Source organism: Lottia gigantea (genome assembly GCF_000327385.1).
Source record: "Lottia gigantea unplaced genomic scaffold LOTGIsca_70, whole genome shotgun sequence".
Lineage (NCBI taxonomy): Eukaryota > Metazoa > Mollusca > Gastropoda > Lottiidae > Lottia > Lottia gigantea.
Window position 1 is genome coordinate 1358759 of NW_008710371.1, and position 13974 is coordinate 1372732.

Here is a 13974-nt window from a genome sequence, read left to right on the forward strand (position 1 = left end):
TTTTCTATTTAATTTGTGTCGCTGACCAGTTCTGCTGTTTGTCAAAATGGCGAGTGTATCATATCATATCGCAAATTTGCTGGAAAAGGTATAGATCAATTTGTCAATGTCATTTTTCGTAGCCAATGTTTTGACTTTCCATTTTCCTATTAGGATATTTTGACAAGCGAGACGCCAAGAGTTTTTGATAAGAACTTCTTTATTTTGATCAACTTTATTTCATCAATCAATGGTACCCAGTTGAAATGTCAAGAATTTTGTTCAATGCATTTAACTTTTGGGCCACAATTTTCAGAAAGTAGACAAACTTGTGAACGAAATAAATACACAATGAAATTTCTTTTAGTTCTTTTAGTAATTCTGAAGACTACTTACATATATTCAAGACACAAATCAACCCCTAAACATTGACCTTTTATGTTAAGCTTTTGTTTTGGGGTTTTGACCAGTTGCTTACTGTTTAAAAAAAAAGATGTCTGCCGTAATAAGGCTGGGTAAAATGATGAAAATAATTGATCATGGTGGCTAGGAATTTATAATTTTGATTATCGATTATCAAATTTCATAATTGATTATATGTCAAAGTTACATTTTCTCCACTGTACAGGGTTTCTCTTCAGCACATAACTTACCCACAATAAACTATAATAACTGATCAAAACAAGAATATATTTCTATAACACAAAAATAACCCATGAAATTAAGAATTTTGTCATGTTTTTAATTTAGTATTTACAGGGTTTCTCTTCAGCACATAACTTACCCACAATAAACTATAATAACTGATCAAAACAAGAATATATTTCTATAACACAAAAATAACCCATGAAATTAAGAATTTTGTCATGTTTTTAATTTAGTATTTACGGGGTTTCTCAATTAAATTATTTTGGTTATTAATCGATTATCGAACGGTCGATCTCAATTTTGTAATCGATATCCAGACACATTTATTTCTAAATTTTTAATTTTAGATGACGTCCAGTGATAAAGATTTTCGGTTTATGGCCACCAATGATCTTATGGGAGAATTACAGAAAGATTCGATTAAGTTAGATGATGACAGTGAAAGAAAGGTAAGGATGTCTCAAAGGGATGGCGAGTTGGCAAATCGCTGGACTTTGATAACAAAATTCAGACAATATCTTATTTGAAATTATGATTTTAGGGTCAATGAGAAAAATGATTTTGGAATTATTAATTGTAAGAGAACGGGATGTCAGATTATGAATCTGCAAAATGATACAGATGGCTGAATTTGAGCTGGTTATTGCTACTTGCTTGGTTACGTCAAGTAAATGGCTGCTGTGGGTTGCGATCTTGATCGGCGTGTGAAATTCCGATGACCTTGAATAAGTCATCTTCACTCATAATTCCAGTCAACCCAGCTGTAAATGGGTACAGATAATCTGGGAAAGATCAATGCCAAGAGGTTTGGTCAAGGACCAGCTGATAAAAAGGATCCTCATTATTCCAGTCAACCCAGCTGTAAATGGGTACAGATAATCTAGGAAAGACCAATACCAAGAGGCTTAGTCAAGGACCAGCTGGTAGAAAGGATCCTCATTATTCCAGTCAACCCAGCTGTAAATGGGTACAGATAATCTAGGAAAGACCAATACCAAGAGGCTTAGTCAAGGACCAGCTGGTAGAAAGGATCCTTAATTGTGAACCTAAGTTATTATCCTTGTAAAATATAGTTGTTTCTTTCTTTCTTCAGGTTGTAAAAATGTTGTTAAAACTACTTGAAGATAAAAATGGCGAGGTTCAGAATCTGGCAGTAAAATGGTGGGTATTTTATTTTGTCATACGCCCACCTCTTTTAAGGAATTATTGGATATTTTCTTTGCCATGTCTTCTGCCCCCACTCTGGCCTGTATCATTGACAGGGGAAATACATCAATATTTGTTGAGCCTTTAGGTGATGTTAATGATTTTATTTTTGTGTGATGTCAATATTTGTTGAGCCTTTAGGTGATGTTAATGATATAATTTTTGTGTGATGTCAATATTTGTTGAGCCTTTAGGTGATGTTAATGATATAATTTTTGTGTGATGTCAATATTTGTTGAGCCTTTAGGTGAGGTTTTTTATATTCCAGCCTGGGTCCTCTAGTAAATAAAGTAAAGGAATTTCAAGTAGAGACTATCGTAGATACACTGTGTTCTAATATGCTGTCAGATAAAGAACAGTTGAGAGATATTTCCAGTATAGGTAAGATTCTTTGGCCAGTGCTTTCGGCAACTTAGTTTGTGTTTCATTCTGTGCTTAAGTGATCAGTGAAACTCTGTTTAATCGCACCTTTCCGTTCCTCAAAAATGTGTGCTGTTTAACAAATTTCCAGATAATTCTGGGCACCCATGTCTGTTGGTCCGTCCGCCTGTCAAGAATGGCTCGTAAACACTCTAGAAGGCACAATTCTTAATGGATTTTGGCGTAACTTGGTGTGAGTGTGTGTAATCACCCATGTATGAACCCTATTGAAAATCAGAAAAATCTAAAAATATTTAGTATAAATATTTATTGCCCCTGTTTTTAAATACACGTTATATTTTTAGCACGTAAAATAATCTCATTATATATTAATCATGGTTCAAGGGAAATAACTCCATTTAACAAATTTCAAAATGGCAGCTGAATTACATTGATTGTCTCGAGGTATAACTTGAGTCTCGTTATATTTTAAACATGGTTCAACCTCTTCACAATCCCTTTAACCTTCTTTCTACTCCGTGAGATCTTGTATAGCATCAGTGAAGTCGGCCATTGCTTCGAGTTGTGTCACTTCTAATTTATCTTCAAGTGTATGATAAAAATACTCTGGTGCCTGAAAATAGAAAAAATAGTTGTTGGATTGGGATAGGATGTCATCTATCCATCCATCTATCTATTCATCTATCTGTTCATACATCTATTCATCTATCTGTTCATACATCTATCTATTCATACATCTATCTATTCATACATCTATCTATCTATTCATACATCTATCTATCTATTCATACATCTATCTATCTATTCATACATCTATCTATTCATACATCTATCTATTCATACATCTATCTATTCATACATACATCTATCTATTCATACATACATCTATCTATTTATACATACATCTATCTATTCATACATCTATCTATTCATCGATCTATCTTGATCTATCACTCAATGCAATCATTGTTGTTAATAGTGAAAGATAACTTCAGATAATTATAGATTACCTTATCTTGAAGATTCCTCAAAAAGACAATTTCCTTACCACTTAATTTACTTAACTTGTCATACCTGAAAATATATAGATTTCTCTGTCAGCTGTCAGAAAGGGGTTATGGATAGATAAAAGGTTGAACCCCCCCTTTCCTCCATTGGAATATGATTTATTTGTAGTGAGGTGACCGCTTAAAGTAGCTTTCTTACCCATTCAAATTATGTTTTTTCAACCAAGTTCCAACTTGCTGTGATGTCCATTTCTTAACTTTTTCATCTTCTTCTTTTTTTTGGTGGCTTGAATGGTGTTTAACAGCAGTCTGAAAATATTACATTATTTGAGATGAAAGAGTCTATTTTGTCGCCTGCTAGGACAGTAGAATGACTCAGTCTGTAGTGAGTTGGATTGTCGCCTGCTAGGACAGTAGAATAGTTCAGTCTAGTGAGTTCGATTGTCGTCTGCTAGGACAGTAGAATATCTCAGTTGGTAGCGAGTTGGATTGTCGTCTGCGAGGACAGTGGAATAGCTCATTCGGTAGTGAGTTGGATTGACGTCTGCTAGGACAGTGGAATAGTTCAGTCTGTAGTGAGTTGGATTGTCGCCTGCTAGGACAGTGGAATAGCCCAGTCAGTAGTGAGTTGGATTGTCGTCTGCTAGGACAGTGGAATAGTGGAATAGCTCAGTCAGTAGTGAGTTAGATTGTCGTCTGCTAGGACAGTGGAATAGCCCAGTCAGTAGTGAGTTGGATTGTCGTCTGCTAGGACAGTGGAATAGTGGAATAGCTCAGTCAGTAGTGAGTTGGATTGTCCTCTGCTAGGACAGTGGAATAGCTCAGTCTGTAGCGAGTTTGATTGTTGTCTTTTTGGCGATTAGGTGCCGTGTGTTCAAATCCACCTCAATGTAAGAAAAATTCTGATACCTGTGCCTGTGCTTTCAAGATTCGGTCTGGTGTTGAAGGTTTGGGAACAACATCATTTGAAACAATTCTCATTGATCATTCTTGGATTGACTTTTCCCATTAGAGCAATTATGACGAGACAGTGAATCAATTCAACCAATACATGCTAAGGCTCACCTCTTTCTGTATGGGAGAATAATCAACCTCATCTCTAGCTGGGTGTGGGGCCATGACATCTTCACCTTGATTACCATAAATCCTTTTCACTGCCTTTGTCAACCCTCCAATTTTCGAATCAAAACTGTACTTTCCACTAAAATCATAGTATAGTTTAGCTCCTAAAATAAAGCCCAGCCATCCATCAGGACGATAGTCACTCTCCATTATTAGAGGTATGATTGGTCGACGTAGCTGGTAGGCATATTCGGCTTCTGAAAAGGGGATAAAAATAGTCACAACATGTCAATCAAAGAGTCACAACATGTCAATCAAAGAGTCACAACATGTCAATCAAAAAAGTCACAACATGTCAATCAAAAAGGTCACAACATGTCAATCAAAAAAGTCACAACATATCAATCAAAAAGGTCACAACATATCAATCAAAAAGGTCACAACATATCAATCAAAAAGGCCACAAAATGTCAATCAAAATAGTCACAACATATCAATCAAAAAGGTCACAACATGTCAATCAAAATAGTCACAACATATCAATCAAAAAGGTCACAACATGTCAATCAAACAAAATGAAAATTTCTGACCTGCTCTGCAATTTGGACTGTCCTTATATCTCTGGGACATGCAACAGATAACTACTTTAGCGCCCTCTATGGCAGTAGCCATGGCTTCTATTGTACTACCCTCCATGCTGTCTATATCTATCCATACTATTCTGCTATCTTTACGCAGCTCCCTGGCAATTCTCTTCAACACATCCTGATGATCCCATTGGTAGCTGATCATCACATGACCTTGCTTTTCACACTTTTTCCTTTCTGCTTTTTCTTCGAAACTTTTCACTGGAGAAAACAAAATAGTAGTGCAATAAGAACCATTTCAATTAATTCTAGCATATCTTGTGACTTGAAACTCACAAAGGGCCTGGCTGAGTTGAGAACTGGGGTTCTTGTCATAGAAATTTTGGCATTTGTTGGCTGGCGTAGAGTCAGAAAAAATAGGCCCTGTTAAATGGGGATTTATCACACCTCTGAAGATGCATTTTTTGTAACATAATATTAAATTATCTTTACGATGACTGTAAACTAGTCTTGGGCATCATCGTAACTTTCGTCACGTGACTCAGTGACCTTTGAACTTTTGGCTATTTGCACTATACTTACCTAGATGTTTGAATTTGTCGTTTGCTTGTAAAATATTTCGCAGAGTCCAAAGTATACCATTACAGAGCTTTTTAACATTTCCCTCTGTTGTTCTCCGTAATTTATCAATGGTTTCTATCAAGTTGGGTTCAGCCACCATCTTGGGTTGATTTTCTTCATCAAACGACAAGACCCACAGGGCCTCGATAGATTCTGAAACAATCAAATCATCTGTCTTAGTATCCACAAATAGAGGACCAGCGCTGATGTAATTTATGAAATGAGTTGCCAGATTTAATTTTCCCAAACCTTGGCGTGTCTGTCTGTCCGTCTGCTTGGGGCCTATTACGATGGCCATCGTTATATTTGAATATGTGACAATCATGTTTTGTTTATTGACACAAAGGATTTCTCTTGGAGACTCTCATAATGGGCATGGACTTACTTAAAGGTACGGGACATGAGCGGTCTTGGTCGTGGATTTTTGTCGCCGATAAGTAAAACCTCGCGTGTGCCCATGCTTCCACGACAAGATTATCACGTCCCCGACAGGATTTATAATAGCAAACAAGTTTGATAATTGTCTCGGATAGTTTTATCGTCTGCGAGACTGACAGACGTCATCATCCAATCAGATTCATTTTCCTTTCAATTGCATGATCCGCACATGAATATCAACATAGTGGAAAACGACTGACTGGAGATTTGACTAAGACCGCCCGCCTGCCTGCATCTTGACTTGCTTCATGGTGGTGGTATTGAACGAGACAACAAAGGGTTAAATAACTAAAGGTCAAGGTTACCTTCTTGTTCAATCTTGATATCTGATGTAGTCAAGGCTAAAAGCAAAGGGAGAGCACCCATTGTAACTAGCATTTTCTTGTTAGAATCATTCCTTGCTAATCTGCCAACAGCTGAAAAAGTTTTTCACCATAATATTATTTTTAATTGAAATATGGTCGTCACCCTTCTGCGTCTAGTTTGAATTTGAAGAGTTTTCATAGAACAGTTTTTGAGTTATTGCCCTTGTCTTTGTAAAATCAATTAAAATTTGTTTGTGAGACCAATAGAAGCTACAATTTTCGATTGATTTTGATGAAACTTGGTGTGATTTTCAAAGAACTGTTTTGACGATGGTCTTTAGTCTCAAAATGGGAAATTTTTAGCTAAGCCAATCAGTAATAGTGTTTACAGCTCACTGTTGAAATTTGAGCCTTCAAATCCATGTGTATCCAGAATTATCTGCGTTTGAAAGTTAAAATGACGACTCGTCATTTCTTGAGACACTGTCATATATAGAAAAGACATCTATAGAAATAGTGAGTAAAATTCTTAGTTTGAGATATTTTAAAAGGAATTATGTGATTTTCATACATTTCTAGTACTTCTGAAGACTATTCACATAATATTCAAGACTCAAATCAACGCCCCAAAATGACACACCTGTCCCTTTAAGTTTTAAGTCCTCATTTTTTCAGTCAAAACTAAATGTAATTAAGCAAGGAAAAATCAATTTTGCCTAAGACCAACTGGTAGACAAGATCCGCAAGTAGTAGGTTGTTATCCTTGTAAAGTAGAAAAATGGAGGACTTACTTCTGCCGAGTTCTGCAGCCGACCATCCCTTATCTCTACGAGTAGAACTTGCACTGGCGTTATCAAGTTTTGATAAGAGGAATTTGATGCTGTCTTCGTTGGTTTTTATAAGATGGCATTCTTCCTCAGTCAGGATATCAGCAAGTGTTGCCAGAGCCGATAAAGTATATTTTTCTGTCTTCGATTCCAAATAAGATGCTACGGCTTTGACATAATCGTTTTTACGGAAGGTGTTGACGTTTTCAGGCAATTTTACCACATTGTGTGATATTCCTAAAAATCGTTTAACCATGTACTCCTCTTCTTCCTGAAAGAGATGAAATGTATGTTCTTAAAGATGGGTTGCCTTATTTTCATAGCTAATACTTTTATGAATAGAAAGTAGAGGTGTTTTAATGACTTGGAAAAATACCAGTTTGTCTCACATGTACATAATTAATTCATAATTAGCTAAATTAGAAGAGAATTACCAGCAGAATTCCAAATGAGTGACCGATCAAGAAAGGTCAAAAAGTCTTTTTTTGTTTATCCAGACTGTACATACATGGATATTTATGATTGGTTAAAACTCTTAATTATATGCAATAAGAACATAATGATATGATTAAGAATACATGATAATTCATTAGAAACACCAATTAATCAAATAGTTTCCTTAATTTGACACTAAAAGATATGGAAACCCATCAAAAATTAAAGGGACAGGTGCGCAATTTTTTTAGGGTTGATTTGAGTCTTGAATATATGTAAATAGTCACATAATTCCTTTAAAAATATCTCAAACTAGGAATTTTACTCACTATTTCTATAGATGTCTTTTCTATATATCACAGTGTCTCAAGAAAAGACGAGTCGTCATTTTAACTTTCAAACGTGGATAATTCTAGACACACATGGATTTGAAGGCTCAAATTTCGACAGTGAGCTGTGCACATTATTACTGATTGGCTTAGCTAAAAAATATTCCCGTTTTCTGGGAAAACTGGCATCTGTCCCTTTAAACAGTGTATAAAGACGTTAAACTATGTAGTGAAAAAATACTGAATAGATTTGACTTACTGGTAAACTTCCCGTCAAATGATCTGGTGCCCATGCCGACAGTTTGTCCGCCATGACTTGAACAATCTCTTCCTGTTCACCTAACTGCCCACAAAATAAGTCAGAGCAATCCGAATAATTCAACAATGAAGAGCAACATAATTTTATCAAGTCGAAATTCTTTTCAGCCACTGGATTTTTCTCGTGTTCATGAAAATTGTCTTCTTTGATCAATCTAACAATGTTGCTGCACAAAAGGGGTACAAATTTTCCATGAGCTATGATCAACTTTGCTAATTTTTTACGATATTCCGCATTGATGTTTGGTGGCGCCGATTGCAGGGCTCGGTAGAACTGTTTTATTTTATAAATGGTTTCGTACACATTTTCCAAATCCTGGTCCAGTTCCTTTAGTTCTTCCTTCACTTCCCTTAATGCAGCTTCTTCTTTCTCTTTATATTCCTCCATTGTACAAGTTTTTGAAATTTCTATGGTTGTAACAGTTGAGTTTGTTGTATTATCTTCTGGAAAATAAATTCTACTTGTCCAACTTCAGTAGTGATGCAGGCTGAAAATAGGTCAGTTGTCTGAAGATTGTATAGCACGAAACTCTTGAGTTACATCTAGGTTTCTGTTTTGATATTCTACATAGTATGAAATTCTCTGGGAAATGAAATAGTGAAATTCTCTGGGAAATGAAGTAGTGAAATTCTCTGGGAAATGAAATAGTGAAATTCTCTGGGAAATGAAATAGTGAAATTCTCTGGGAAATGAAATAGTGAAATTCTCTGGGAAATGAAATAGTGAAATTCTCTGGGAAATGAAATAGTGAAATTCTCTGGGAAATGAAGTAGTGAAATTCTCTGGGAAATGAAATAGTGAAATTCTCTGGGAAATGAAATAGTGAAATTCTCTGGGAAATGAAGTAGTGAAATTCTCTGGGAAATGAAATAGTGAAAATCCCTGGGAAATAATGAAAATTATACTTTGTTAAAAGTTATAAATAGAATTATCAAATAACTTTGCTAAGCTAAGATTAACAGCTGTACAAAATATAAACAGAAGTATTGGATTTCTATCTTTAAAGTGATACTAGGTCTTAGAATACACTCGTCCTGTGGCTAATATTTGTGTTTAATAGTGACCATTGGTTAAATAAGAATGCATCCCACACTTTATCAAGTTTGAAAAAGCCACAATAAAACTATAATCCGAATTTTTTTTAAAAAGTGAGCAAGCCATGAATCCGTTCTGTTTGAGAAAAAAAGAGTCTGGGTAATCAACACTAAAACAGGACACAATCATCTTCCGGTTTATACAAACAAAATTTGCCAATACTTAATATTCGTTGAAAATTGTGTCAGCACAACTTTTTGACTTTTTGTCAGTATATATTCTCTCAAGTAGGCCATATCAATGCTGTTCTATTGTCCTCCCCTGTAATGTCGTCTGCTATCTGCCTCAGTAATGCCCCCTTGTGTCTTGCATGGGTAGAAGGGTATTGTATTTATGTATAATATAAGAAACACTGTACAGTAGTTAAAGATGGGTTCCCTTATTTTTATTGATGAAAATGAAAATGCTAATACTTATATGAATAGAAAGTAGAGGTGTTCTAATGACTTGGAAAAATACCAGTTTGTCTCACATGTCCATAATTAATTCATAATTAGCTAAATTAGAAGAGAATTACCAGCAGAATTCCAATGAGTGATCGATCAAGAAAGGTCAAAAAGTCTTTTTTTGTTTATCCAGATTGGTTAAAACTGTTAATTATATGCAATAAGAACATAATGATATGATTAAGAATACATGATAATTCATTAGAAACACCAATTAATCAAATAGTTTGCTTAATTTGAGACTAAAAAAATAAGGAAACCCATCTTTAATCTGTTGATCTATGTATTATTCAAACTAGTTCAAGTATGGAGAGCAATTCATACCAAAATACAAATTCCACTATACCACAGTCTGCTATCCACCTCAGTATATTGCCTTATTCAGCACAATCTGAGTATCATACCAATAATAGTAACAATCATGTCTCTTTTTGTTTCTGTGCTGAATCTAAACCCTCCTCAAGAAAATTAATCAAACATGAAAGGGGCTACAGTTGGAATCTTGAAGTGAACAGCCTGTAGCACGCGGGGCCTCAGTTTATTGTCAGGTTGTTCGGATGGGACAATAAACCGAGGCCCCGTGTGCTACAGGCTGTGCACGTTAAAGATCCCTCGACAGTTGGAAATCGAAAAAGAGCAGGATATACCGCTGTCCTGGCAAAATTTCCCTCATTGCACACAGCATGGCGTTGCCTGTCTTCATCAGCCCACATGGTGTAGAAAAGTAGGACGTAAAACTCCATTCATTTCATTTTTGTTCTTCCAGGCTTAAAAACAGTAATAAGTGAGTTACCTCCCTCTTCCACAACCCTGGCTGCTAATATCTGTAAGAAAATTACCGGCCGACTAACAAGTGCTATAGGCAAGGTAGGTATTAAAATTCTTAGTCTCACATTGTCTTATAGTGTTGTAAAGTTTGCATTTACGACATCTCAACTTTAACTGAAGTGTTTTGTGTCATAGCTATTGAAAAAAGCTCCTTAAAGGGATTGAAAAAAGGTTTTCTAAATTTTGTTATGTGTATCAGGGACACTGATAGCATCAATTTACACCATTCTAATTTTCAATCAGACGTCTGTGGTTCCTGCAATTCCACTAAGACTAAGTGTTTATGATGTCAAACCGATGTGATAAAAGCAAATTTCGCAGGGGTGACGTCATCAGATACTTAGTTTTAGTGGAATTGCAGGAATCACAGATGTCTGATTGAAAATTAGAATGATTTAAACCCATGTTATCAGTGTTTACAAGAAACATAAAAAAATAGAAAACCTCTTTACAATCACACTAAATAAAACATGAACGGACCAGAAACGACCAGGAAGCGACCAAAGTAAACCTGAAACGACCAGAGTAAACGACCAAAGTAAAAGACTAGGAAGCGACCAAAGTAAACAACAGGAAAACGACAGGAAACAATCTCAAACTATTTTGCGATAAATTCTAAGCAAGCTAATAATGCCAAACCGTGTGGGCCCCACCCTGTGGAATAGCTTAGTCGGTAGCGAGTTGGATGGTCGTCTGCTCAGCAATTAGGTGCTGTGGGTTCGAATCCTCCTCTACTGCAGATTCTTCTATTTTGTAGCAAGAAGATGTATCAGTCCAATTAGAAGCTTTAGATATTCTGGGAGACCTGTTGAGCAGATTTGGAGGTGAGACAGAAACAACCCATTTTTACAAGGATAACAACTTAGGTTCACAAGGATCCTTTCTACCAGCTGGTCCTTGACCAAACTTCTTGGCATTGATTTCACAAGGATAACAACTTAGGTTCATGATCCTTTGTACCAGCTGGTCCTTGGCCAAATCTTTGGGCATTGATTTTACAAGGATAACAACTTAGGTTCTCAAGAATCCTTTGTACCAGCTGGTCCTTGACCAAACCTCTTGGCAATGATATTACAAGGATAACAACTTAGGTTCACAAGGATCCTGTGATATTTTGTCCTGGTCTAACTTTTCTAAGCTCTATACTTTAATTTGCAGTACTATAACAGCAAGAGTTATTGCCTTTGTTTAATTTTCAGGTCTGCTAGTTAGTTTTCACAGCTCTATCTTACAGAATCTGTTACCCCAGCTGTCCAGTCCCCGACTAGCTGTGCGTAAACGAACAATCATAGCCATAGGTAGGTATCTTTGATTTGCTGAAATCTTAATCTAAGATTAATCCAGATTTAAAGAAATGCAGTCATCTGATTGGATAATAAAACTAGGTTTAAAATGAATTTTAGTGATTGACCAATCAGAATACTGGAACACGAAGATCATCTTACGTTACTTTTTCCATTCTTTACTGAATTAATCAGATATTGTTGGCAAATTTATTCCTGTAAAAAATTTAATTTTGACACCTGTAGTACTTTTCAGAATCAAAATAAGACTTTTGGTTCACCTAAATTCATAAATAAATATAGCGTGTATGGGTGAATATTGAATAAAACTTTGACCTTATTTGACCTTTTTCAGTCAAAGCAGTTCATTGTTATTTAATTGTAGACAAACGGAAGCTTTATTTTCAGAATTAAAATGCTAAAGGGATTTTAGATTCAATTCAGATGTTAAAGCAAGTATATATTGAAATCCACAACTATCATCTGGTGGACCGAACAAAGCAAATGATGTCATAAAATTGCAACACTCTTAACAGGCTGAGCTACAACCCTCTGTTATTTTTTTTCAGGTCACTTGGTGATGAGTTGTAACAACACGCTATTTTTAGAATTAATAGAATATCTACTGTCTGAATTGTCTAAAAACACGTCATTTTCTACCACCAGAACTTATATACAGTGTATAGGGGCCATCAGGTAAATACCTTGTGAACTCTATAGATTACTCTACAACAATGAGTTGTCCCATAATTTCTTAATTTCATTGAAGTCATTTATAAAACTCAATTTCTTGTCTTCTAAAGAACTCCATTTCATTTCATTTCATTTGTAAAAAGTTTATTTCTTTTCTATTCCATTTTATTTCATTCTTTACCATTTTATTCCATTTCATTTCATTTCATTCTATTCCATTTTATTTCATTCTATTCCATTTTATTTCATTCTATTCCATTTTATTTCATTTCTTTACCATTTTATTTCATTTCTTTACCATTTTATTTCATTTCTTTACCATTTTATTTCATTCTATTCCATTTTATTTCATTCTATTCCATTTTATTTCATTCTATTCCATTTTATTTCATTCTGTTCCATTTTATTTCATTCTATTCCATTTTATTTCATTCTATCCCATTTTATTTCATTCTATCCCATTTTATTTCATTCTATTCCATTTTATTTCATTCTATTCCATTTTATTTCATTCTATTCCATTTTATTTCATTCTATTCCATTTTATTTCATTCTATTCCATTTTATTTCATTTTATTTCATTCTATCCCATTTTATTTCATTCTATTCCATTTTATTTCATTCTATTCCATTTTATTTCATTCTATTCCATTTTATTTCATTCTATTCCATTTTATTTCATTCTATTCCATTTTATTTCTATTCCATTTCATTTCTTTACCATTTTTAAGTCATTCTATTCCATTTTATTTCATTCTATCCCATTTTTCTACCATTCTATTCCATTTCATTCTATTCCATTTCATTCTATTCCATTTTATTTCGTTCTATTCCATTTCGTTCTATTCCATTTCATTCTATTCCATTTATTTCATTCTATTCCATTTTATTTCATTCTATTCCATTTCATTCTATTCCATTTCATTCTATTCCATTTTATTTCATTCTATTCCATTTTATTTCATTCTATTCCATTTTATGTCATTCTATTCCATTTTATTTCATTCTATTCCATTTTATTTCATTCTATTCCATTTTATTTCATTCTATTCCATTTCATTCGATTCCATTTGATTTCATTCTATTCCATTTTATTTCATTCTATTCCATTTTATTTCATTCTATTCCATTTCATTCTATTCCATTTTATTTCATTCTATTCCATTTTATTTCATTCTATTCCATTTTATTTCTATTCCATTTCATTTCTTTACCATTTTTAAGTCATTCTATTCCATTTTATTTCATTCTATCCCATTTTTCTACCATTCTATTCCATTTCATTCTATTCCATTTCATTCTATTCCATTTTATTTCATTCTATTCCGTTTCATTCTATTCCATTTCATTCTATTCCATTTTATTTCATTCTATTCCATTTCATTCTATTCCATTTCATTCTATTCCATTTTATTTCATTCTATTCCATTTTATTTCATTCTATTCCGTGGTATTTCATTCTATCCCATTTTATTTCATTCTATT

At 34.3% G+C, this 13974-nt stretch overlaps 1 protein-coding gene across 1 annotated transcript; it reads left to right on the plus strand.

The window, feature by feature from the left end:
• Positions 1-46: 46 nt before the first annotated feature.
• LOTGIDRAFT_130688 (hypothetical protein) lies at positions 47-11414 on the plus strand (the record flags this gene model as incomplete). Its single annotated transcript, XM_009065805.1, has 6 exons — positions 47-88; positions 975-1076; positions 1721-1788; positions 2102-2214; positions 10452-10552; positions 11271-11414. The coding sequence occupies 6 exons, from the start codon at positions 47-49 to the stop codon at positions 11412-11414; spliced, it is 570 nt and encodes a 189-aa protein (XP_009064053.1).
• Positions 11415-13974: the final 2560 nt, after the last annotated feature.